The 25,490-nt window shown below is 43.1% G+C and overlaps 1 protein-coding gene across 1 annotated transcript in view; it reads left to right on the forward strand.

Annotated features, from left to right (window-relative positions):
- SLC28A3 (solute carrier family 28 member 3) overlaps window positions 1-25,275 on the forward strand; it is a 53,911-nt gene extending 28,636 nt beyond the window's left edge. Inside the window, exons 4-18 of the mRNA XM_024559994.3 lie at window positions 1,749-1,840; window positions 3,704-3,893; window positions 4,961-5,105; window positions 6,338-6,451; window positions 7,093-7,170; window positions 9,147-9,227; window positions 10,523-10,603; window positions 12,553-12,678; window positions 14,320-14,450; window positions 15,615-15,783; window positions 16,168-16,365; window positions 20,620-20,701; window positions 21,952-22,050; window positions 22,285-22,405; window positions 23,162-25,275. Of these exons, the coding sequence (XP_024415762.3) occupies window positions 1,749-1,840; window positions 3,704-3,893; window positions 4,961-5,105; window positions 6,338-6,451; window positions 7,093-7,170; window positions 9,147-9,227; window positions 10,523-10,603; window positions 12,553-12,678; window positions 14,320-14,450; window positions 15,615-15,783; window positions 16,168-16,365; window positions 20,620-20,701; window positions 21,952-22,050; window positions 22,285-22,405; window positions 23,162-23,288 (1,834 nt within the window). The 3' untranslated portion in view covers window positions 23,289-25,275. The remainder of the gene's footprint in view (window positions 1-1,748; window positions 1,841-3,703; window positions 3,894-4,960; window positions 5,106-6,337; window positions 6,452-7,092; window positions 7,171-9,146; window positions 9,228-10,522; window positions 10,604-12,552; window positions 12,679-14,319; window positions 14,451-15,614; window positions 15,784-16,167; window positions 16,366-20,619; window positions 20,702-21,951; window positions 22,051-22,284; window positions 22,406-23,161) is intronic.
- Window positions 25,276-25,490: the final 215 nt, after the last annotated feature.

Here is a 25,490-nt window from a genome sequence, read left to right on the forward strand (position 1 = left end):
GCCATGGGGCGGTGGGAAGTGGCTCAGCCTAGCTAACAGATGGCAGAAGCCTCCGTTTCTAGCTGCTTTATTGTGTGCAGTGGCACTAATGGACTACACACACTCCCTGCAATTAAAACATCTGACAAATCCAGCCTAAAGTAGATGGATGTTCCCTATTAAATGTTGCCTTTCACCACCGCTGCTTTTTAACACAATATCCACAACTGAGGATAATGTGTTATCCTCAATTAGACCATAACAACTTAGTCTTTACTACACTTCTATTACCTCAGCATCCTCTAGAACAGCATTTCTGATTCTCGGTGCACACATTCACCCACGTACGTAATGACAGAAGTTTTGTGAAATAATACCTATCATCACTACATGTGATCTACTCTGACATGTCCAGTTTCTCTAAGTGATGGTTACCATTCACAGTCCACCAATGGGTCCCAACCCACAGCTATAAAATACTGTTTCAGAAAAGCAATATACACTCCCGGTTTATTTATCCAGTAATTCCACAAATGCCTGTCCAAGGTGCTGGCGCTATAGGGCTCACAAAGCTCTGTTCTCCAGGAAGTCAGTCAGATTAAGGCGTCATAACAAAACAATAAAAAGACAGTACGTGTAAAGTACAGACGAACGCCTCTGTCTGAGGATATGCAAGAAGGCTTTGTAGAAGGGAAGAACTTGAGCTGTGCCCTGAAACTTGAAGGAGGCTGAGATTTGGACATGTGGGCATGACTGATGGAAGGAAAGGAACTGGAGGCGCTAACCAGGGAGGGAGGTACCAGCAGGAAGCTGAGTCCTTTGAGGTCCTAGAGGTTGGAATCTTCTACGTGGACAAGAAGTAGTTGTTTTCAAAATGCTATCCAGTGGCCTGGAAGTGGCAATAGTTAAATGTGCAAGTAAATTCCTTCCACCTGGCCTCAAATGGGAGGGGAGACCTCCGTGAGATGTAGCCTTGAGGAAAGAGGCACCTGCAGGGAAGCCAGGTTTCAGAGCAGGTGTAGAGGGACCGGGAGCATCTCAGGAGAAGTACAGGACGGTGGGTGTGGGTCCGACCCTGTGGCCCCCCCCAATCTCACTCGCTGGTGGTCGTGATCTTCCCGAAGAAGTGATCACATGCACACATTGCTCACACACTACCCACCCCCTGTAACAAAACCCTGAACAGAAATAAAGATACACCAACAATTCTGGAACTTTTTGAGGAAGCTATCTGATAACGTACTGGTTAAAACTCTCAAATCCACAAAATCCTACTTTACACTTCAAGCAGTCAGTAAAGTCCGTCAGCTTCCCACTAAAAAGTGTGGTGAGCAGGACAGGGAACCACCACCTTACTCAAACTCTGGAACAAGAGGGATGAGAGTTCATCAGACTTTTTAAAAAAATCAATATTTAATAACTGGCTTATAAGGTAATGGAGGCCCTGTGAAAAACATCCTCATCCTCTGTATTATTTTCAGCTGTTGGTTAGTTAACAACCTCTCCCACTCTATTTCCAGGAACAGGCTCTCTGTGTCTCTAATCTCTCAGTGTTTGGCACACCTGTTCTGCAAAGGTGGCTCCAAGCCATGGCTGAGTTTAGTCTACAATGCAATGAGTTTCCCACTTCCATTTTGTAGGACATATGCCTCATGAATTTGTTCGTTAGCTTGCTTTATTTACAAAGCCTCTTCTAGCTGTTATATACCGGTTAGTTTCATGTTGTTGGCATTTACTTCTGCCTGACACTTTGTTTTATGTTGTTACAGGTGTCTGTCAAGGAAGTACGCTACAGTCTGTGCTTTTTGTAGGAAACACAAAAGAACCATTCGGCACATCACCTGGGGCATCCTGTTAGCAGGTAAATAACGAAAGGGGATGGGATGCCAGTGTCTCTCTTTGAGGGTCCCCCAGATATTACACTGAGCTTTCTGTGGAAGGAAAATAAATCCTCCCTTCCTCTGGACCTCATGAATCATCCAGAGAGGCAGAGAAGTAAATCAGGAAGGCCCTCAGCTCAGGGTGCCTATCCCTATTGTCCCCTGTCTGGTTAAACTAGGCCACCCACTCTGTGCCTTTGTTATTGCGATGTGGACTTGAAAGTCGGTTAATGCAAATCCAGGTAACTGGAAAACATGGTGGTAATCACAACGTGGGGATCTAATTGCAAGAGGAAATATAAGCAATTGATAAATACTTTATGTAGCTACAATGCTGGGAGTGGCCTAGGAAGGTGTAGTCCCCTCCTCTTACCTGAAGGCAGAGATGTGCTGTCTACAGCTGACCGTTGAACAAAGCAGGTGTTACCGGCACCAACAACCTGCAATCCCCACCACACACAGTCAAAAATCCACGTATAAGTTTTGACTCCCCAAAAACTTTACTAACAGCCTACTGTCGACCCAAAGCCTTACCAATAATAACACAGTCGATTAACACATATTTGTATATTGTATGTGTTCTATACTGTATAATTACAATAAAGTAAGCTAGAGGAAAGAAAGTGTTACTAAGAAGAGAATCTACATTTACAGTATTTATTTTTAAAAATCCACAGATAAGTGGACCCATGCAGTTCAAACCCGTGTTGTTCGAGGGTCAATAGCACACAGAAGAGCAGGTTTTTTGATGTTCTCCCTCCAAAGCAAAGAAACCTGCTGATTTTGAATACTCCTCTCTATAAAACATGAACCCTACCACCGAAGTCCACAGAAATTAACCCAAGACTCTGCACCTTCAAAGGCAGCGGTTTTGCTGGTGCTCACACAGCCAGAACAGGGAATAGCAGGGTTGTAAGTTCTCTCTGTACTGGCTCAACTAGTATTTTGCAGGCCATACATCGAAACCATACATCTCTGCTCTCATAGTGCAAAAGTGAACAGACACACATGGCCGTGTCCCCTTTAGACTTTATTTATAGAATGCAAATACATGTACACAAATACAGCTGTACTTGCTACCTGCAAAAACAAGGGGCGGGCCAAATTTGCCTTGCAAACAAAACCATGTTTGCTGGCCATTAAGGGAAACCTTGTTGTTCTTATCCTAGCATCTCCTCTTCAAAAGCAGCCACCTTGTTCACCACCCCCACCACTTTCCTTTACAGATTCCGTGGCACTTAGAGATTCTTGACATGGCACTTAGAGATCTTCCTTCTCGAGCTTAGGCCAAATCTGAGCTGCAAACCAGGAAGATCAGTACCTCTTTGCCAATGGTTGCTTCAACACCTGGGCTCTCACTGATAGAAGTTCACCTGCTGAGTCTGGCTAGACACCAGAAAAAGGTGGTTAGTACCAAGTGAGAGGCCCAGTGGTCAAGCATCAAGATTCAAGGAGTCAGAACATTTTATAACCTAGCACCCTGTCCTAGCATTCATGGTGAGACTGTTAGGGACTTAAACTCAGAGGGGCCAATAGTCACGTCAAGAAAAGCAAGAGTACCCTGACCATGTGACTCAGTGGGTTGGGCAGAGTCAGGGCACAAGCCTGAACTGCAGGGTCCCAGATAGGGGAGACATGCAAGAGGCAATCAATCAATGTTACTCTCCCTCTATTTCCCTCTCTCTGTAAAATAAATAAATAAAATCTTTAAAACATATCAAGAGTACTCCTTGATTCAATGGTTTGTTCATTGAACCTGCCCTTGGGTGAGCCAGATCAGGGCTGGAGGCTGGTCACCTGCTGGTGTTGGTGATGCTCTCTGTCTGCCTTTGCTTCCTGGACAGCTTACCTGGCTATGGTGATCGCAGCCTGCGTGCTAAATTTTCACAGAGCTCTTCCACTTTTCGTGATCACCGTGGCTGCCATCTTCTTTGTGATCTGGGATCTCTTTATGGCCAAATACGAACCTCGCATTGATGAGTTCCTGTCTCCTGGCAGAAGACTTCTGGATAGCCATTGGTTCTGGCTGAAGTGGTAAATACATTTTGTTCTCTTATTACATCTGGGAGGGGTAGTAGTTTTTTCCAGCAGCATCCCCAAACTTTGGTCTGAAATTCCTTCCTCACTTACGGAGTTTTGCAGCCAGAAACAACCTCAGGGATAATCTGTTGAAACGTCTTCATTTTACAAAAAGGAAAGCAAGGCTTAGATAAGGCAATGGCTCATTAGAGACGTGCTCAAACGTCCCTATAAACTACCTTAGTTTCAAGTGCTACTAAATGGTAAAATGTCCAAAACATGGGACCATTCTGCCTGGGGAGGTGGCTTCCTGCTCTGGCCTCCTCGGGGGGAATAACCTGTGAAATACTAAAGGCAACTCTTTCCTGTAGGACCTTGTGTCCTGCAGGTGACCACTCAGAACTTTCCCCTCCATCTCTGTCTGTGGGACCTCCTCTCCCTCAGTGGCCCCCAGGTGGGTAGGATCCAGGACCGGTTTTCCCCAGCATGGCCCACATGGGATCTACTGGGAAACTTCACACAGCCTTGGCCTAATAAGCCAGGACTGTGCAATGCCAACACAGCACCCTTTCTGGGTCTGCCATCCAAGCCAGGAACCAGACTTGTCACACCTGCCAGATTCCCCAGGGAGTCAGAACCCAGTCTCAAGTCCAGCTCAGTTCTCTGAGGCTCGGGTAAGTTGCCTCAGCTGCAGAGAACACATGTCAAGTTCTCCCTTAAAAAGTAATAACCTCACTCATCTCCCAAACCAAAGGCAAGGGCTCCCAGTAGCTCTTTCAAAGAAATAACCAGACTTCTTTCTCCAACATCTTTTCTGCTGACTTCTTTACATGTCCCTGAACCAGCCAAGAGCCCAAGAGTTGTGAAGTGAGGAAAACACATTGCTTAATTTTTTGGCTATCTGCCTTTATAGCCACAACCAAAGAGGATCTGATGCAATTTGTAGAAGCACAACTTCTTGGTGCCAGGGTTTGTTATTTTTGTTAATTTTTTTTTTTTTTTTTTTGCTTGGTAGTTTAAGCCTGATCGCGATTTTCAAGTGTCTGTGAATGATGCCAAGGTCTCTTTTCCGGTTCTCTTAGGGTAATTTGGAGTTCACTGATCCTGGGGATTATTTTATGGCTCTCCCTTGACACCGCCAAACTGGGCCAACAGCAGCTGGTGTCCTTCGGGGGACTCATCATGTACATTATCCTGCTATTTCTATTTTCAAAGTACCCAACCAAAGTAAGTACAAAATCAATCTTTTGGGGGGGTTCGCCTTATTTCTCATGTGTAAATTGCTCATATTAATGAATGTGGGACAATTTAACTGTTATCCAATATTTGTCCCACTTTGCTAGGATATTTTAAGTGCCTAGGGTGCCCTTCTTCTAGAACTTTCATCGTACAGTTACTCCCTCACTTTTCACTCTCAGTAATTTTCTGGTTACAAAACCAGTGAGAAGTTCTCTCCTGTCAAGTCCAATCGCTGCTCAAGGACCCACCTCCTGCTGTGAAGCACAAGTACAAAATATAAAGAAAACTCATCCATTTTGATCCAGATTTCCGCAGACTGGCAAATAATCTAATATTCTACCACTGGATTCCACAGCTTATCAAATTTCCATTTGCAATTTAGGCTATTTCACTCCAAAACTTTGTTCTTAAACAGTTTTGTTCACATGGAATTCAATTCTCATTCTTATTCTGTCAGCTGGTAACCCATTAAATGGGCAAGAATTCTGAGACATTGAAGCTTTCGTATATGACTCATGCATCACATTCTGGAAGACTTACTGGCTGAAAGGGTGACCCAAGGAATAAAAAAAGTCACCTACTATGATCTCGATTCTTTGCCCTGTTCTGGTGAATGTCTCCACTGTGTTCTATGTCTCCGATCCCATAGTTCTTTGCAGGCCACTCATCTCTGCACCCAAAATGAAAGCAGGTGATTGTCCATTACTGCTGCACTCTCTGGGTCTGCATTAGAGTTAATTGGCACCTTTCACAGTGAAATGAGAGCCCCTCAACAGGAGGAATTTCACTTAATTCACTTACAAATCATCAGATCAATAAACCTTGGGCACACAGAGAAGTGATGTTCTGCCTTTCCATTTTCCAGGTAAAGGAAATAATGGCATGTATCTAATAGGAAGAGCTCAGCTAGAAAGGTCAAGTCCTTCTTCCTGCAATGGCCCTTCGAAGCCCACTCTTGCATCTGAGTTATTTTATCATGACATAACAGTTACATACTCTCCCAGGACTGAAGGTTTCAAACTCAGGGTTAGCAAGAAGGAATGCAACCCTGAGATGTTTGAGTATAATTCTATCAAGGGATTCTGTGCTCGTGACTGCTTTGGCCTTCCACAGAAGGGACGTCACAGGCCGCATGTCGTAAAAGAGTGATCTTTTCGGCATTGTTGCTGAGTTTGGCATTCATTTTCTAACAAGATATATCTCTTCCTCTTTCTGTATAGGTTTACTGGAGACCTGTCTTTTGGGGCCTTGGGATACAGTTTCTTCTTGGTCTCTTAATCCTAAGGACTGAGCCAGGATTCATGGCCTTTGATTGGTTGGGCAAACAAGTTCAGGTAAGTTGGGTTCAAATGAACACCTTGCTTTTATAATGCTTTTAACATTTGGATATAACTCTTAAGATGTGTCAGAAATAGGTTTATTTGTCTGTATTAGTTGACCCAAATTTTAATTCTGTAGCGTGAGTTAAACAAATAATTTCATTTATGCAAATATGTTAATCCATCTAGTTTATTAATACTATGGTTGTCCCTTACCCATATCATCCACTACATCCCACCCTATCCCGATTGCCCCCTGTATTCTGCCCAATGGGTGTCACACCTTTAAAATGATTCCACAGGTAGAGAAGAAACAGGCTTTCTTTGCGTCTAGTGGTAATTAGTGCCACCTATGTGCCATCTGTGACTTGCTGGAGCAATTAATCACACCTGACTCATTCTTGAGCATTCTGGAGTCAGACTGAATGTCGGAAATGACAAAATATCTGTATGCAGGGATAGTTCAAAAATACACTTTTATGCCATCCAGGAGTGGGAGAAAGCTGAGAAAATTAACTTTCCAAATCTATGCAGCAAGTTTGCTGGGTCCCCACCCTCTGCAGAGCCTGGTAGGTCCTATGAATGGTAACCACTGCCTCAGTGGTTGTAATCTTTTACTCAAAGAGTGGTCTTCTCTTTTCCTGTCTTCATCTCAGACATTCTTGGCGTACACTGATGCTGGTGCTTCGTTTGTGTTTGGTGAGAAATACACAGACCACTTCTTTGCATTTAAGGTAAAGCCAAAAACCAGGTATATACCTGTTGGACATGTAGTAGGTGAATAGCATATTATTACCCTTTTTCATTTACAACTACATATGAAGCCAGTGGACTGCAAACATTTTACTTTGTTACCATCGTATTAAAGGAAACATCAGAGGAAGTCCTTATCAGAGGATATGCAAAAAAAATCCTTTGGCAAAGGGCTGGTAGCATTGCCTGAGATACTTATGAAAGTTACATGGAGTAATAGTATCTGACATTTGAGGGGAAAGAACATTAGGTGCCTGGCAGTGAATAGGGCCAGGATGGGTGGCAGCTCCGAGCTCAGGAAACCCCTCAGTCTCAAGCACACCAGGATAGCCGTTCACGCACATCACCTGCGTTCTTCCAGAGCCAGCCCCATGCTAAATCTTCTGCAACTTTCCTTGAGCACAGCCTTTGCCTAGGCGGGCGCAGAGGCTGGGCCTTCTCCCAACCAAAGGAGGAATGTTATTCTGTAGAAGAGAGGCAACTTGGCCCCATGCCCAGGCCTAATAGGTTCCCTCCCAAGGCTCCCACAAGCCCCAGGAAGCTCACCTTCCTCTGGGGAAATCCCTATAAATACTTGCTGAGTCAGAAAGATGCAAGTGGCTTTTCCTTCAGCTCTTTTTTTTTTTTTTTTTTTTGGTATGTTGTTGTTCCTACACTTCTAAATTGTTTGCTCACTTAGAGATTCCAAATTTACCTCCAAAATACTCCAAAATCAGTTAGGCCAACTGTTCATAGTGAATCTTTTTTTAAATTGCTGATTTTTTAAACTGTTGAGTTCATGCTTTGGTGCTGAGATAACTAAGCCAGCTCTGAAAGGTCAAGTGTGCATAAATTGAGATTGAAATATGTTCATATCATGAATTTAATTCAGAACCGAAAAAAATAAAAGTCACAAGGAAGAAGTAATTTGCTGCCCAGACTGTCTGAGTGTCTTCAGATCGTGTTCCCCAGGGCAGCAGCCTCCATCCTTTCCCCTGTGGGAACATTGGAGGGATGAGCTCCTCCAGCTCCCTGAAGCTTTCAGAAAGGCTCTGCCTGCCCATTAGAGCCAATAAAAGCACATGAGTGAGCTCTCAATAATGCACAGGATGTCTTTTAATATATATTATTAATAGATTTTTCTAAATTAGATCTTGTACAAATTGTCTTCGGTCATTTTGTGCCTCTAGTGGCAGCCCTCCTTGGCCATTTAGCTGGGGAGCAGAGGGTCTGGAGGAGTGCGGTGGGGGAGGGGTGCGGACGCGCGCAGACCACAGCTGTGTGAGCTCTGCCTGCTAGAGGCTGCTCCCTGTAGACACACAGGCTGCATGGAAGGCACCCAAAGAGCATCAGGGAAATAGGATCTAGAAAAAGGCAACATTTTGTTAACACAGAAGTTAACTAGTTTATCCAGTGATTTTTAGTGATTCAAAAATCTGCAAGTAAAATCACCATCACTTTAAACGCTAAATGAACGAGTGCTTGCTCCCTAAGAGGCACGGCGTGTGAGCACTGACCGCGCTGTATCTGATCCGGGCAGCCACCACGAATGGGAATCGAAGGTTGCTCACCCAGGTTACCCTGCCAACAAGCGGTGGCACCCATGATGGTTTCATATCAGAGCAAGAATATCTGCCAGTAGCCTTCTGTCTGTTGATCTAGTTATTAGAATTCCCCCAAATCTTCATTCCTTCTCTGAGACACTAAAGTAAGAGGAGCTCGTCATAGCGGAGAAAATTATGTTAAGTCGCCTATGAAATATACTCAAGCTTACCCAGAGAAACTAGACTAAGAGGCAGTCAGTGGGGAAGCTGCCTAATAAAACCATTTCTTAGTCCAAGGGGAGTTTCTAGTCTTGTTATGTCTCAGAGGCGGACGGGTCAGAGGGAGGGCAGAAAGGAGACTGACGTGAAACTTACTCATAGTACTGGGGCCAGCATTAACCCGCCTGTCTCTTTCATCCCCACCCCACCACCAGGTCCTGCCCATCGTGGTTTTCTTCAGCACTGTGATGTCCATGCTCTACCACCTCGGACTGATGCAGTGGGTCATTAGAAAGGTACTGGGACTGCAAGGGATCGGGTGACAGCTGTAGAGCTGCATTATTTCAGGGACCAAGTCTTACATGCCTTTTATCCAGGTTTTTCCAAGTTCTTTCCTCTTTGTACCAAGATCCACCCCCACCACCCCAGTTATTAGACTGAAATACCCAAAGTCCCACATGCTTCCACAGAGGGAATTTCATCTCAGGGACTTCTATTAGCAATTCCTTCTTTAAGCCAAAGACTTGACTCCCATAGGTCAGATGCCTGCTAGGAAAAGCTGTCCCCCCACCCCCCGCCCCGGTGCCTTACACAGAGTCACTCTGTGAGAGGAGGTCACAAATGTGGGCGCTCCTGGCCTAGGAGTTGCTAGAGAATGAAAGCAAAAAGGGGGAAAGGGACCGCTGTTTTTTTTTTTTCTCCTGGGGGAGTTTTATAAGCACATGAAAATTTTTTTAAGTCTGGAAAGATAATCTCATTCCTGCTGCCCCAGGAACTGTCCGTCTTATACTCTACATGTTAGAGCAAAAAGCTAGGAAATTTGCCACCTAGTGTGAATGCACATGAGAGCGAGGCAGTACACACAGGGCCTGGGCACAGTCACAGTCCTCCTTTGATCTCTGCAAGTAAACAAGATGGGTCAAGAAAGAGAGAACCGCAATACCAGCAGAATTCAGAATTCCAGCAAGAATGCCAGGGCTCGTAATTATCTGATCATCGACTTAAACATTCAGAATTGCTGGGCTCACGTCTAGACAGAAAATGCAATTGGAAGTCCTCATCCTGAGGTGGGCCCCACAGGCTCTGCTTAGAAGGACGAGTACAAAAGTGGGGCCATAAGCTATGTTCACATAAGAAAAGGCCAAACCTCAACTACATGGCACTACTTAATAGCTGGGTGATCTTGGACAAAGCAACTAAACTGTGCCTAGGTTTCCTCTTCTATAAAACGGGCATAATTATAAGGCCTCCTTCAAAGTGTTATTATAAGGAATAAATGCATTACTCGGCTGAAGGGCTTAACCCAGTGCTTGGAATGCAGCAAAGCCTACATGACTGTTTATAATATTTCAACGGAAATTCATTTGTGTAATGTTCGAAGTATCTGTGATGACTCAGACATTCAACTCAAATAGGAGGATCCGGTCAGCCTGTTCTGTGGACTAGATGTAATATACTCGCATGTAGCACCATCACTGCCTATCAGCAATTGGTGAAGGTCGCAGCATTTTCCTCCAGTTTAAAGATTGTTACCCCTACTTTGAAGTTTTGTGTATGTACAAGTAGTTCTTCATTGACTTTTCCTGTTTAGGTTGGATGGATAATGCTCGTTACTATGGGATCATCTCCTATTGAATCTGTAGTTGCTGCTGGCAATATATTCGTCGGACAGGTATGTTGTAATATTAAAAACTGAAACAAAACACCTGCTCAAATGGATACTCTTCCCAGAAAGTGGAATTTAAAAATGACCGTGCTATTTCTTTTAGTGTAAGCATGTCAAAATAAGGAATGTTCAGTATTGACAATGTCCAGGATTCCAGAGAAAGAGAAAAAAAGTGAGAGCATGAGAGAGAGAGATTAAGATCCCTTCCAAGAGTCTTGGTGCACTAATGTGGGACTTAAGTTCTTGAAAGTTATGGACAGGAAGAAAGATTGAATCATTTTATGAAAGCGTTGGGCTTCTTATGTATAGATTCTCAATAAATCTTTTCTAAACTCATTGAACTGTTGAGGTTTCTGGCTCACCCTTCAGAGGCTAGCAGCTCGTCCACCTAAATGGAGTTCACCATTTATCCTGAAGCCGCAAACATGCACAGGCAGCTTCACGTTCTGTAGTGTAATGCTCATCGTAATGACAGAGTCCAGGAAAGGCTCTCAGCCAACAACCGTGCATCTGTAGGAATACTCGAGCTCATTCTCCCTTTTCTGAACTGGCCAGCAGTCCGTCTTTGCTGTGCCTGAAGAAAAATGATGATGAACAAAAGCATTTTTATCTCCCTGACCCATCACATGAATAAGTGTTCTTTTGCCTAAAGTCCATTTAAGAAGAAAAAAAAAAAAAAGATGCCAAGGTTTATCTCTTAAAACAGCAGCATTCCTAAGGGGTGGATAAGTAAGAAATAGTAATGATCATCCTTATCACTCAGGATATGTAACTTCAGGAAGAATGGCAGCACGCACCACAGAAACCAAGTATGAGTGTTTGTTATCATGGCTGCCCAAGGAAATTGGATCTGAAGCAAAAAATCAAATCAGCCAGAAAAACACATGGCCGCAAATCCTAGGCTCACAGCTCTGCTTGGCAAGCTGGGCCTTCTTATTGGTGAGCCCAGCTTGCCAGCCTGGAGCGTAGTCTTTAGTGAGGGGCCCATAATCCTTCCCTGGGAGTTGAAATTATTATAATTATAGTCATAAAATCTCTCAGAACTAATTAGGGCACCATCTTGAGTTGATTACTCCTACCTACGGGGGAAGAGAACTCATGTACAGAGTTTCAATTTAGTCCATAAATTGAAGCTCAACACAATCTTATAGAACAATTAGAAATAATGAGGGGAAATTGTGAAATTGCACACATGCTTCTGTGGTGTTCAGTTTGATACTTAATATGCTCAAAGTACAGCTATTATTTATGGAGAGCCCCATGCTGCAGGCAGCCAGCCCTCCTTAATGGCACTCAAACCTTTACAAACTACATCCTCTCCAATCCTTTCTACCCAAGAGGAAGAGGGGGTTTCTGTCTCCATGAGAAAAGGGCCTGTGGGTCCCTATCCGTGTTATTGCTGCTATTTTTTATACTTGTGTCTCTATTTCCCTGGGATCAGCAAAGAGATCTATGGTCTGTCAAATGAAGCTGGAAGATAGGAAGTCACAGAGGCTTGGGAATCACAATTCGCAAGACCAGGCCACTCGGTGAAGTTACTTGACCAGTGACATTCCCACCTTAGAAAAGTGTAGGCAGCCATCCGAATCCAATCTTAGGCTGGGTGGGGGCCTTATGTGCACTGGCCTTGCAAACTTTGCAAACCTAACACATGAGAGAGAGAGAGATCTGTGACATGAGACCCAGACATCTGTGGTGGGGGTCCTGAAACTTGAGCATGCGTCTCTACCACCTGGAGGGCAGGTTAAAACAGGTTGCTGGCCCTACCCCCCAGAGTTTCTGATCAGTAAGCCTGAGGATTTGCATGTCTATGGAGTTCCCAGGTGATGCTGATAGAGTTGGTCTGAGGTCCACTCTTAGAAATATTGCATTTTCAGAATGGAAATTTCAGTAAATTGTCATAAACTCTCAAAATTTAAAAAGGAACATTTAATCTGGTCACTCTTTGTTTCCAGTCGGAGTCTCCACTGCTGGTCCGGCCTTACTTACCATACATCACCAAGTCAGAACTCCACGCAATTATGACAGCTGGGTTTGCTACCATTGCCGGAAGTGTGTTAGGCGCATACATTTCTTTTGGGGTAAGAATGGGGATTAATGTATGGAAAATACAACTTCTTCTTTCTTTTCTATTATTATTTCCCTTTTTTTCCCACTGCTCCTGGACAAGGGGGCCAGAAGAGTGTCCTTTTTGCTGTATCGTTGATCGCAGTTTCTTTGGCATTTAAATGGAGTGACATTTTGGGAGCTTCGCTTTCATAGCCTCGCCACCTTCATGTGAATTATATCCAAACCATAACAGAATGAAATTATATTAGGAGGTTACTTTAGCTGAAAATATAAATTTGATAAAGAATAAATTTAAAAAACTGTTACTGACATTAGTAAGGGCAACATAGATCGGATCAGCAAACGAGGGCCCGTGGGCCAAATCTAGATCACTCCCTTTTTTGGTAATTGAAGTTATCGGAAACCAGCTACTCCCATTTGTTTCTCCATGGCAGCTTTCACGCTCCAGAGTTGAATAGTTGTGTCCTCTGAAGTCAAAAATATTTACTCCCTCGCCCTTTACAGAAAATGCTGTCTGACCCCTGGCCTACAGCAATGGTTCTCAAATCTTCCTGCACATTGGAATCACCTGGGAGCTTTTAGACACCCTCATGCCCAAGTCCAGAACCCAGAGTAATTAAACCAGAGTCTCATGCAATGAGACCAGGGCATAAATATATTTTTTAAAAACTCCCCAGATTCTTGGGGGTGGGTGGGGAGGAAGAAAGTGGTGGCAGGAAAATGGAGACAACTGTACCTGAACAACAATAAAAAAAAAGAAAAACACTCCCCAGATTCCAATGTGCAGCCCAGTTTGAGAGCTGGTGGCCCATGGTATGGGACTGGAGAATGTTATGATACTGGTGCATGTGCCCTGAGCACAGAGTTTGCACACAGATGCAACTGCCAGAGAAGAAATGGAATAACACAGTGGCACAGTGGTTAGGAATTCTTACAAGATAGGCATGTTTCATTCCAGGACTTCATCTGGGCCTCAGAAAGCCAATCAGTAAAAACAAGGAAGAAGAAAAGAGGCTAGGAGACTTCAGGAAGAGCAGATCCCCAGATGGGAGCAGGGAGAGAGGCGCTAAATCTAGAATTCTGAAACTATAGCAAATGAGAATCCAGAAACAATAAGGGTGTGGGCGGGGTGGGAAAGAGTTTAAGACAGGCAGTGAGGAAAACAGAAATAGCTTACAGATTAAAGGGACTCTGGATAAATGAATATAATATAAAGACAGAAAGAATTTCAGGAGAGCAGAAGAAAGGTGGAGAGGGGTGTGTCTATGCCTGCAACCCCAGATGTGCCCTAAATTGATGACATAATTAAATATGGACGTTAGGGGTTATTTGAACATTCAAAAGGACAACAAAGAGGTGGAAGAGTCTTCTCTGAAAGTTCCTACAGCACAAGAACAATGCTCTTCCAAAGTGATCTGACTAGGTTTGTGCTTCTCTGCAAAGACGTGATTAATTAGCCCAAATTCCTCCCTTGTCCCTCTGACTCTCGAGGCAATGCTGACTTGGCTAAGTGAGCTCTTCCAAGCCTCCAAAGAAACATTGTTTTCTGGCATAGAAGCAATTCCTGCCCATCTTTTCCCTTGTTAGTCATTCATTCTGAACACAACGGAGAAGCACTTCCTAAGTTGGCTTTTTTTCTCCTGAAATCTCAGGTTTCATCCACCCACTTGTTAACAGCTTCAGTTATGTCAGCACCTGCATCACTGGCTGTTGCCAAACTCTTTTGGCCTGAGACTGAAACACCTAAAGTAACCCTCAAGAATGCCATGAAAATGGAGAATGGGTAAGTGTTCGTGCTCACTTATGGAAAATGGGTAAGGCGAACGTGTTCACCTAGTAAATGACGACACGGGTCAGAGGGCAGAGCACAGCAAAAATGTGTTACCCAGCACAGTGAGTTATGGCAGTAAACCGAATTTAATTTCTCCCAGTGACTATTTAGACTTCCCCCCAAAAAAATCTTATTTCAACACTGGAGGAAAACCTTTCTGATTACCTTAATGTCAATACATCTCCTTGACTGGTTAATGTAGATATTTCACCTTAAATATAGTATAGTGTTCACTGATCTTTGGTTTAAGACCACTGGAAAGTCACAGGATAACCATTTCTAGAAGTTTCTTACATAATAAGGATGAGATGGTGTGATAACTATCCTTAGCCCCTCATTGGTTCATTTTCTTTGGCTCTGTGCAAAAGAAAAAAGGGTGGAAAAGACTAAGGGATTTAGGATGGTCAAAAGTGTTTCATGAAATCACAGAATTAATCAACCAACATGTTTTTGGATTCATCCCTTGTTTGTGCACAGGTAAAGTCCTAACCACGAGTGAAAAGCAGGTGGTCAAATGTATATATAAAATACGGTGATTCCGCTTACGAAGTTAGCAAATGTGCAAACCTATGTAACATATTGTTTAGGGATACAGACAAGTAGGAGAATTGAAAAGAATGGGAATATAAGCACAGTTTAAGTCAGCCAGGCACTTCTGAGATTCAAGGGAAGAGGATGAGGTTAAGACAGACCGCCGAGGGGCACAGGGTGTGACTCAAAGGTGACGGTGACATCCTGTTTCAGAAATGAGGTTACGGGTATTCAGGCCTTCCTTGAATTGTTCATTCTTATACTGTGGATATTTTGTAAATATTCTCTGATAGCTATTTTTAATTAAATATAATATGGTATATTTTTCTTTTCCTAATTTTTCAATTATAAATGACCCCATATTAAAAGAGTAGTACCCGTATAACAGACACTCATCACCTGCACTCAACAATCACAAATGCCATTCATGATTTCACAGAATTCAGGTGAGTATTTTGACTCAGGCAAGGGCCTGAGAGTTGGTGTCTCCATCCAAATGAGCTCCGATTGGCCATTTCCATACATGTGATATCTATCTGCTGACAACTCCTTGGTAATTCTGGGGTTGCTATTTTTTTTATAAAGCGATTCGAGGAATCTCCTAGAAGCCGCAACGCAGGGAGCCTCCTCATCCATCTCCCTGGTGGCAAACATCGCCGTGAACCTGATTGCCTTCATAGCCCTCTTGTCTTTTGTGAACTCAGCCCTGTCCTGGTTCGGACACATGCTGGACTACCCACAACTGAGTTTCGAGGTATAATTCTACCATGTTTCTCCCCCACTTTATTTCTGCCTGTCTTTGATTAAAAATAAAACAGGTTTGTGAACAGCCTTCCCTAACTACCTGGAGTGCACTCTCACCCAGTGTGCACCCTGACCAAGTAGCCCCCATCTCCCCACCCCTTCTCCGTCCCTTATCACCCTCCTCCTCCCAACATTCAGTCGTGTCTCCCGACCCCATCCCAAGAATCCAGATTACTTCAAACAACCGATTCCAACCTTGATTCCATTAGGCAAGGTGTGCGAAAGGATTTCTATGCCTCCGGAAACACAGAAAGGGCAGGGACAGTCTTGTCACAAGGATGAGGCGGAAGCTAAACCCTACTCTAATAAAGTATCTATATTTGGTTTTTTATAGCTAATATGCTCCTACATCTTCATGCCCTTCTCCTTCATGATGGGAGTGGACTGGCAGGACAGTTTTGTGGTTGCCAAACTCTTAGGTTATAAGACATTCTTCAATGAATTTGTGGCTTATGAGCATCTCTCGAAAATGATCAATTTAAGGAAAGAGGCTGGACCCAAATTCGTGAATGGTGTGCAGCAATATATGTCGGTGAGTAATGTTCTGGCTGTCAGTACACGTTTTCGCCATGTACCTATATTCATCAGATACTTACTGGTGCCTCTGTGCATCAGGCAGCAGGAGAGGCACTTGGGATACACCAGAGAACAAACCAGACCAAAATCCCTGGTCTCATGGAGCTCATAGTGTACGTAGCACCTCATGGTTTTCAGTTACGTTGAATTAATCAGTTTGTGTGCGTGCACACGTGTGCATACGTAAAGAGAAACACAACTAATCCTTACCACTGCGGCAAGGATTACTTCTGAGCACTATGGATCCAAACCCAGAGTCACACGAGCTAGGGCTGGAATCAATCAATCAACAAACATTTATTGAATACCGTCTGTGTGCAGCATACTTAGGTACTCAGGCCACAGCACTGAACAAGTGATTAGGCCTAAGCCCTAATGGGTCTCATAGTCGAATGATCATGAAGGCCTCTTCCTTCCAGCTTAAGTGCTTTTATGAACTCTGAGAAGCTGCTTAAATGCAACATTGTGTCTGGACATCCTAAAGAAATAGTGAGACACAGTGGCCACTCCACTCTCCAAGTGGATGAGAGAAGAGGAGATCAGGGTCTGTGGTCTGAGCCTCTGAGACAAGCACCCCAGCAACTATGTCAGGACTTCAGGTCACTAGGCTGCAAGGAGATGCTCGTGACTGCTTGGGCCTGGATGGGATAAGAGAACTCAGGCAAGGCCATTGTTCAGTCCACATTTGCAGTTGAGTCTCTGACTTCTACTTCTCTGAAGAACAGAATTGTCATACATGAACACTCTTAGGGAAATGGTGAACATTTCTCACCATTACTCATTGAGACAATCCCATTGGAATTAATGTCCTAGGCATGTGTTTGGCTTTAAAAGGGAAGGGAAGGAAAACCGTGCTGCCCAAGGTTCTAATGGAGACAGACTACCCACCTCTGCACACCACCATCTCTCCCAGCCTCCCGAAGACCAAACATGCAGATTGCCTGCCACATAATTACACACAAGTAGCAGCACACTCCAGGAGAGCCCTGCTTTGTATCTGCGGTCAGGGGCTGGTATGAGTATAGGTCTCCTTTTTCTCAAATGTTCATTCTTCAACTGACAGCACAGTGGGGCTTGGCCCAATATCCTCATTGTTTAGATGCCACCACTAACCAGCTAGCTTCCCTGCTGAAAGTAAATAATAGCCTAGATTAAGTGAAATGTTTTTCATCCCCAGCTGCTGGCTGCCAGGAGAAAGTGGTTTTGTTAATGGGAAAGTAAGCTCCCAGTTCTGGCAATGCCAAGCAGGCTTGTGAACAGGTTATTAAGAGGATGGAGAAAAGCACGGTAGGGCTGATTTGGGTTGGGGATAAGCCAACCAGAGGCAGGTGCACAGAGGAAATTTGGAAATACGAGCTCAATGTCTTCCACAAGTGTTCTGTCATAATGGGAAAGCATTTTTTATTTTCCTAATCTCATTTCCAATCTACAAAATGGGGATGAGTCCCTGCAATTTCTTGTTTCCCAACCAGGAAGTGGTGAGAGTGCCCCAACAGTCTCCTAGGAAGGGTACCATGTAACTGGAGTGTAAGATCTGGGTGCGTGAGGCAAAAACCCAGTGTAGTCCACGGAATTATGCCCACTGCTGACCTCTGTTTAAGAGGTCAGAACATGTACGTAGCACCCATATACCCCAGAATGAGCTCTTGATTGCTCCATCATGTTCTCTTCCTTAACCATAATGCGATGCATGTTTGGTGTGTGCTACATGTAACATGTAACATGTAGCACATACCATAGTACAGAACTCAAAAGAACTAAAAGATGTAGAGGGAAAAGTATCTTATCCTCCCTGTCCCCATCCCCTCTCCCTGGACCCTCTCTGTTAGCCCCCCTATTCTCAACCTTGCTCATTGCACTCAATGACATATTCCAGATGCCTTTCCATGTCAATGTCTGTGGCATAGTAGTCTGTTGTACAAGCACACCATAATTCATTTTAACCAGTTCCTTGCCAATGAGCATTATTACCAATTTTTCGCTATCAAAGATAGTGCTACAGTGACTGCCCTTGTTCCTATGGAATCGTTGCTCATGTGCAAGAAGAGCCATAGGACCTATTCTCAATTTCCCAGTATGGTGCAGCTCGTTCCATCATGGAATCTTGCACTTTGATGGGAAAAGGCAAAGGGCAATCATCCCAGCCTCCTTTTCCTCTTATTATAAAACCCTCCATGGCCACATCTGTGTATCCCCTCCACATAATTCCCCAGAAAGGGGAAAGAGGAATCTCAAGTACTTGATGTCATCTCCCTCCCCATGGTCTTTTAATAGGCTTGCCTGTTTCCGAAGCCAGTTGCACTAAATGAAAAGCACTAGAGAAAGCAGGGCATGAGAACTAGCTTTTCCAGAAACACTGGGCGGCTCAAATACTTGAAATATTTTTTTCCTGCCTGCTATAAGCACACGGATTGAAAGTCAACAAAGGAGTTCTCAGAAACCAGGAAAAAGAAGAGGGGCCTTATAATCAACAAAAACTTACCATGACCACTTGAGTCTTAAATGTGAGCTTTTAAAAAATCCAGTCAGTGAAAACAGGAGAAAAAGGCACCCCTACTTTGAAAGTAACATTGGCCTGGTTTATTCTGTGAAGTGATGCATAGATTTTTCAGGATTTTGGAAAAGAATATTATTCCCTCAATCATGTGGGTGTGTTTACCAGACTGGGTGTGCCTCTGGTGAACAGCAAAGTCCTCGGAATCTTCTGAGCTTCCTGTAGTCAGTCCCTCAACCTGAGAAAGAATTACTGGGCCTGAGCAGCACCTCTTGACTATCTGAATCGAGGCGCAGGGCCATGTTCATGGTCGTAGGAACTCACCTCCCATCATCTCGCTGCCCTGTGAGGACTGAACTCTCCCACTGCTAAGTGGACACCTAACATTCCCATGGGACGGTCAGAGCTGGGGGACAAAGGCAAGCACACACCACAGTCACACTGAAAAGAACCCCTGTGGTAGCTGTGAGCTGCCTTTTTACTGTATAACTCATTTTAACTTATATTCTTTTTACTGAAATATAGTTTACATACAAAAAAAAAAAGGCCCGTTTTTGGTGTACTGAGTTTTGACAGATGTGCCACCTTTCTAACCACGACCACAATCAAGATACAGAACATTTCCTTCACACCTAGAAAATTTCGCTCACGCCCCATCGCAGGCAACACCCCTCCTCCCCAGTCCCAGGAAGCCAATGATTTTCCTTCCACTGTAGATTACTTTTGTTTATTCTAGAATTTCACACCAATGCATTCTCTTAGCATTCATGTTGTTGCATATACTAGTTATCTTCCTTTGTACTGCGGAGTAGTGTTCTGTTTTGTGGATACGCACAATTTGTTTGTCTGGTTGCCTGTTGAAGGACATTTTGGTTGTTTCCAGCTTGGGGCTATTGTGAATAAATACTCATGTACAGTTTTCGCGTGGGTATATGTGTTTGTTTATCCTGGGAAAAGTCCTAGGAGAGGGACTGCTGGGTCATACAGGCAGTGTATGTTAACTTGATGAGAAACTGGCAAGTATGTTGTTATTTTACAAACACGCTGTGTCAGCTTACGTTCCACCAACAATGTACAAGAGTTCCAATTGCTCCAGATCCTCACCAACGCTTGCTAATGTCCATCCTTTTTAGCCATTTAAATGGATGTGCAGTGATATCTCATTGTTTTTATTTGCATATCCTGGTGAGTAATGATGTCAAACAGCCTCCCCATGTGCTCATTGGCCATTTATCTTTTGTGAGATCTCTTATCTGTTTTAATTGGGTGCTTGTCTTCTTACTATTGAGTTATTACAGTTCTTCATACATCCTGAATAAGTCCTTTGTCAAATAAATGTAATATAAATATTTTCTGGGACCAATTTGTATCTTCAGCAGCTAGCACAGTGCCTGGCACATTATAATGGGTGGCCAGGTCATATTGAATGTTAGAAGTTGCCATTGAGCAGAAAGGAGCAACCTGTAGAGGTCAAGATGACCAGCCCCAGTCCTTTGTAGAGAGTCTCTGAATCCACACAGCCCCTTTCCCTCCCTCAAAATTCAGGGGGAGATCTAAACAAGAGCCTAGGAAGCAACAAGTGTTGGACACCACGCACTGGACATTTACATGTCAATACTGTTTCCATAGTAACAATTAGAAGCCTGCGTAGGATGTCAGATTTATAAGCTGGGTCACACCATGTCTATACATTTGTGTGTTTATGTTTATTTACAGATTCGCTCAGAGACAATTGCCACTTATGCTCTCTGTGGCTTTGCCAATTTCAGCTCCCTAGGAATAGTGGTCGGCGCACTCAGTAAGTGGAAAGAATATTCTTCGACACCAGATGTGATGTTGTCCATGTTGATCTTCATTTTGCTCTGTAACATTATTCATGTCGGGGGGGACGGGGGAATGCCCTGCAATGGCAATAAATGCTTTGGGGTCTACTTTTTGTCCCTGCTCTGCAATGTATTAGGTTGGCCAAAAAGTCTATTTAGTTTTTTCAATAAAATAAAAGACACACTTTTCATTTTCACCAATAACTTTATTGATTTGAATATTTTTAGTACGCTGGCTGTCTCCCACATGGCATAACCTTGATTGTTCTCAATTAATGTCTCGATTTGATCACTATCAACTTCAAATGGTCAACCCAAATGTGGAGGATTGTCCAGCAAGAAATCTCCAGCACGAAACCTCACAAACCACTTTTGACACGTTCAATCGGTCACAGCACCTTCTCCACACAGTGCACAAATCTTTTTTGCACTTCAGTTGAGTTTTTACCTTTATTGAAACAATAAAGCTAATATGCCAAAAATGGTGCTTATTTCCTTCCATCTTCAATAATTAAAAGGCTATACAAAAATTTACCAATTTTGATGTTTTTTTTTAATGCACACTGATTTGACAGCTGTCACAATAGAATCTAACAAAACGGTTTTAAATGAAGTTAAAGACAACTAAGCGCTACTAAAGCCACCTTACAGAAAAAAAACAAATGAACTTTTTGGCCAACCCAATAGTTTTCCTAATATACCAAAGCTAACCTGAGCATGAATCTGTTCCAATGTGCAGGTACTTCTCCGCCCAGGGATGACACATGTGTTTCATTTTGCATGCCAGTTCCAGGAGATATATAGTGGCCCCCTGGAGAAGGATTCTGAGGTCCAGGGGAAGTTCAGTGGGAAAATGCTGTGATTAGATTGTGTCTGCCACAGGCATTGAAGTAGATGCTGATGAGTGGGTTGCAAATATCTGGAATCCATCTTTGCAACGCATCTGTCTTGCCATGCCCTTGCCATGCCGGGAGCCTTCTGGATGAAACTGAGGGCTTTTTTCTTTTGGACAAACTTCTTCCCTTCCTTATACACCAGAGAACTTCGCCAGATGTGGAGCTTATCACCGAACTCTTGGATCTTGAACTTCCCCACTAGCTTTATTTTTTTTTAAGTTAGTTAACCTGACTCCCCAGCCCCAGAACGATTCTCAGAGGCTGAGAACTTGGAATTCTAATCAGTAACCTCGACATTAATCTCTCGTGCTTGCTTTCTTGTTTCACAGCATCCATGGCTCCTTCCAGAAAGCGTGACATCACCTCAGGGGCAATGAGAGCTCTGATCTCAGGGACCATAGCCTGCTTCCTGACAGCGTGCATCGCAGGTAATGCAACCTGTCCTTTGCATCCTGTCTCCCTCACAGGAAGGCAGCTTTCAGGGGGGCAGGGCCTCCCACCTGCATACCCAGTGTCTGCTGCTCCAGAAAGCTGAGAGGAGTGCTACCTTCAAGCATGTTGTAAAGTGACATGCGTGGGGCGTGCTGGAGATGCTGAGAACAGAGGAGAGTTCAGGGACTTTGGTAATTAATATACTGAATGGCACTCTGTTCCACTCCCAGGCATTCTCTCTGGCACTCCTGTGGATGTCAACTGCCATCACATTTTAGAGAATGTCTTCAACTCCAGTTTACCTAGAAACACAACCAATGTAGTATCTTGTTGCCAGAGTCTACTGAACAGGTACTGTATTCTTGATTATAACTTTTTTATATCCATTAAAGACCCCATCCACTTGTTTTCATAACTTCATAACTCTTACATTATTTAAATGGAAGAATGTGTGTGGCAATTCTTTGGCTCTTCTCAGCTAAGACTAGGAACCATAATACTAGCCAGTGCTGCTCAAGCATTTTCTATGCCCCCAGCTGTGTACTAGGCACTGTGTATGAATGAGCTCACTTGAGCTTCGAAACCACTGTGTAAGTTAGGCACTCCTGCCTGGTTAAGCACTGGATAGAATCAGGCTTGGAGAAGCTATGTCACTTACCCAAGCAAAATGAGTACATGCACGATCAAGACAGAAAGACCCAAGAAAAATTGGTCTTTCTGCTACAGAGCCCTTAACTAGCACCCAAGTATTAATTACTAGGTACTGCCTCCCTTTGAAGATCAAGCAATGCAGGGTGTCCTGACAACATGGTCCTGGGCAGAGTGGATGAGGGGACACCAGTGGCCCAGGCCAGCCACCCCCACCCTGTACAGTTTCTATTTACAAAATTAATGTGCTCACCCATCTGTCCTTCTTAATATGCAAGTGTTCTATAAGGATTGATTTGATCCTTTCTTTGTTTATTCTGGAGGAAATATAAGTCCTTGAGGCCATATAGGAATTAAGACTCAAAGTTAATTCTCTGGGGTCTCTGTCCTCATCGTCTGCATATCTACTCTTTCTGTCTTCTAAGGCTCAACTGACTGTTTCATTCCACTTTCCATTAGCACTGTTGCCAACGGTCCTGGCAATGTCATCCCAGGAGGAAACCATAGCCTGTATTCTCTGAAGAACTGCTGCCAATTGTTGAGTCCATCAACACTGAACTGCAGTTGGATCCCTAATACATTTTGAGTTCAGTCACTTCTCCAACAGAACTCTAAGTACCGGTGCTGAATTTTCTACTTTGGAGCAAAAATAAAAGCTATTCTTACAGACTGATACTTCCATCACAGAATCAGTGTTAACTGGAAAGAAGAAAAATAGGAGTGAACTCTTTGGATCTACAGCATCTTCCTTCAGATCTACAAAATCTTCCCTTCCCCTGCCCCTTCCCCACTGAGAATTACTATGGCATCCTGGACTAATATGTTGACTCCTATCCCAAAAATGTTTAATAACCTTAGGATTTCGGGACATTTAACCAGAATACAGGTATAAATGACAGGTCACAAAAACTGTGCTATGACTCAGCCACACCCACTTAGTTCGAGTCTCAAAGTCGTCCAGAGTGGCTTGGTTTAAAAACATCTCAGCACCTCAGGTGAGATCACCCTGCATTCACCCTGGTTGAACTGAAATAGCCTGAACATGAATCTCACATGGAGGAGGACCAATCATGAGTCACCCACTCATTGCCTGCCCTGAGGAAGTCTTGCAGAAATCAAGAGTCTTTCAGGAGAGCACCTAGACTGTTCTAAAACTAAGTTAAACCCCATGTGTTTAGGGGATTACATCAGTCAGCGTAAGCTAAACTGGTCTGCAGTAACAAATAAGCCAAAAATCTTGGTGGCATACAAGTTTATTTTAATTCGCGTAAGTTTATTAGGGTCAATTTTGGCTGTACTCTATGTTGTTTTCATTTCCAAGACGCTGGCTAAAGGAGCAGGCCCTATGTGGGGCATGTTTGGCTTATGAGAAAGGGAGGAAAAAAGATGGGGACCACATGATGGCTCTTAAAACTTCTGCTGGGAAGTGACACCTTTCACTTCTACTATAGTCTGTTATCCAAAACTAATCACAGGACAAACCTGATGTCAATGGCCATGAGTGACTTATCCTTTTCATATGAGAAATAGTGAATATTTTTAAGAAATAATATGATAGACCACATGGATACATAATATCCTGGTGTCCCTTCAAGGAGTCAACCTGCTATAGGGCATAACTATAAGCTTATTCATGTACAAATTTAGTTACATTCTTAGTAACAAGACTGGAAAATGATGCTACACTTCAGTCAAAAAACCACATAAGGACCATTTGAGGAAGAAATATAAGTCCTGGCTGAGATCTGAAAACATTCTATTGATACTTCCACTGACCAGGAAATCATCAGCATCCAACTTGCTTCCTCAATGGGTTCTGAGACTTAACGTGTCTCAAAAGAAAGTTCCAGAGACAATGGTGGGGTGCTCTTTAATGAAGTGCTTATCACCAATGGTCTTCGTACCATAAACACCATGTTGTGGGAGAAAACACAAACACTGATGATTGAATTCACACACACACACACACACACACACACACGAGAATGTGAAAAAGGTTTTGAGATACCTTAAGTAATTTATATTTTTCTTTTTTATTCTTGTACAAGAGTAATTTTTTTAAGTCTGTGTGTAAATAGTTGACCTTCTTTTGTAGTGTGGTGTGGTGATGGTGGTGGTGAAGGAGCAGCTAAATGCCCAAAGAACTCTTTATGTCTAAAGTAGAATATACCAGGATATTTCTAATTATTGATCTTTGTATCAAGTCTTTCTTGGAATTCAATGTGCCCTTTCTATATATAGACTTTATTTTATGAAAACATATTTATATTTCATTTCCCTCTATTTTTATGTTCTGGTGTCAGCCTTCATAAAAGCCTTTGGCTCAGTGTGTCAGGGATGCCAATTATTCATGTATTAGTTCTCCTTTGTCTGCTATGGCTATTATATTTCTCTCTTTTTTCTCTTTTTAATTCTTTGCATTTTTCTATTCTGTTAAGAATCTCTTTCTAAGAGAATCTCTTTGCAGTTTCTAATGTGCCTCTCTGACCAGCTAATTTTCATAGTCTGTTACCATTAGTATTCCTTGGATGCTTGTAGCTCTTAACTCTTCTCTGAGCTCTTTTTTAAAATTATTATTTCAAGAAAAACAATTACTGCCCTTTTTTTGTTAATCATTTTTCTCTTTCAAATTACAAAAAGTAAAAGTTTGTCATTTAAAAATTATGATATTACAGATGCTCAACTTATGATGGAATTACATTCCAGGAAACTCACTGTAAGTTGAAAATATCAAGTCAAAATGCATTTAATACACCTAACCTACCAAACACTATAGCATAGCTTAGCC

The sequence above is a fragment of the Desmodus rotundus genome, chromosome 1 (genome assembly GCF_022682495.2).
Source record: "Desmodus rotundus isolate HL8 chromosome 1, HLdesRot8A.1, whole genome shotgun sequence".
NCBI classification, from domain to species: Eukaryota; Metazoa; Chordata; class Mammalia; order Chiroptera; family Phyllostomidae; genus Desmodus; species Desmodus rotundus.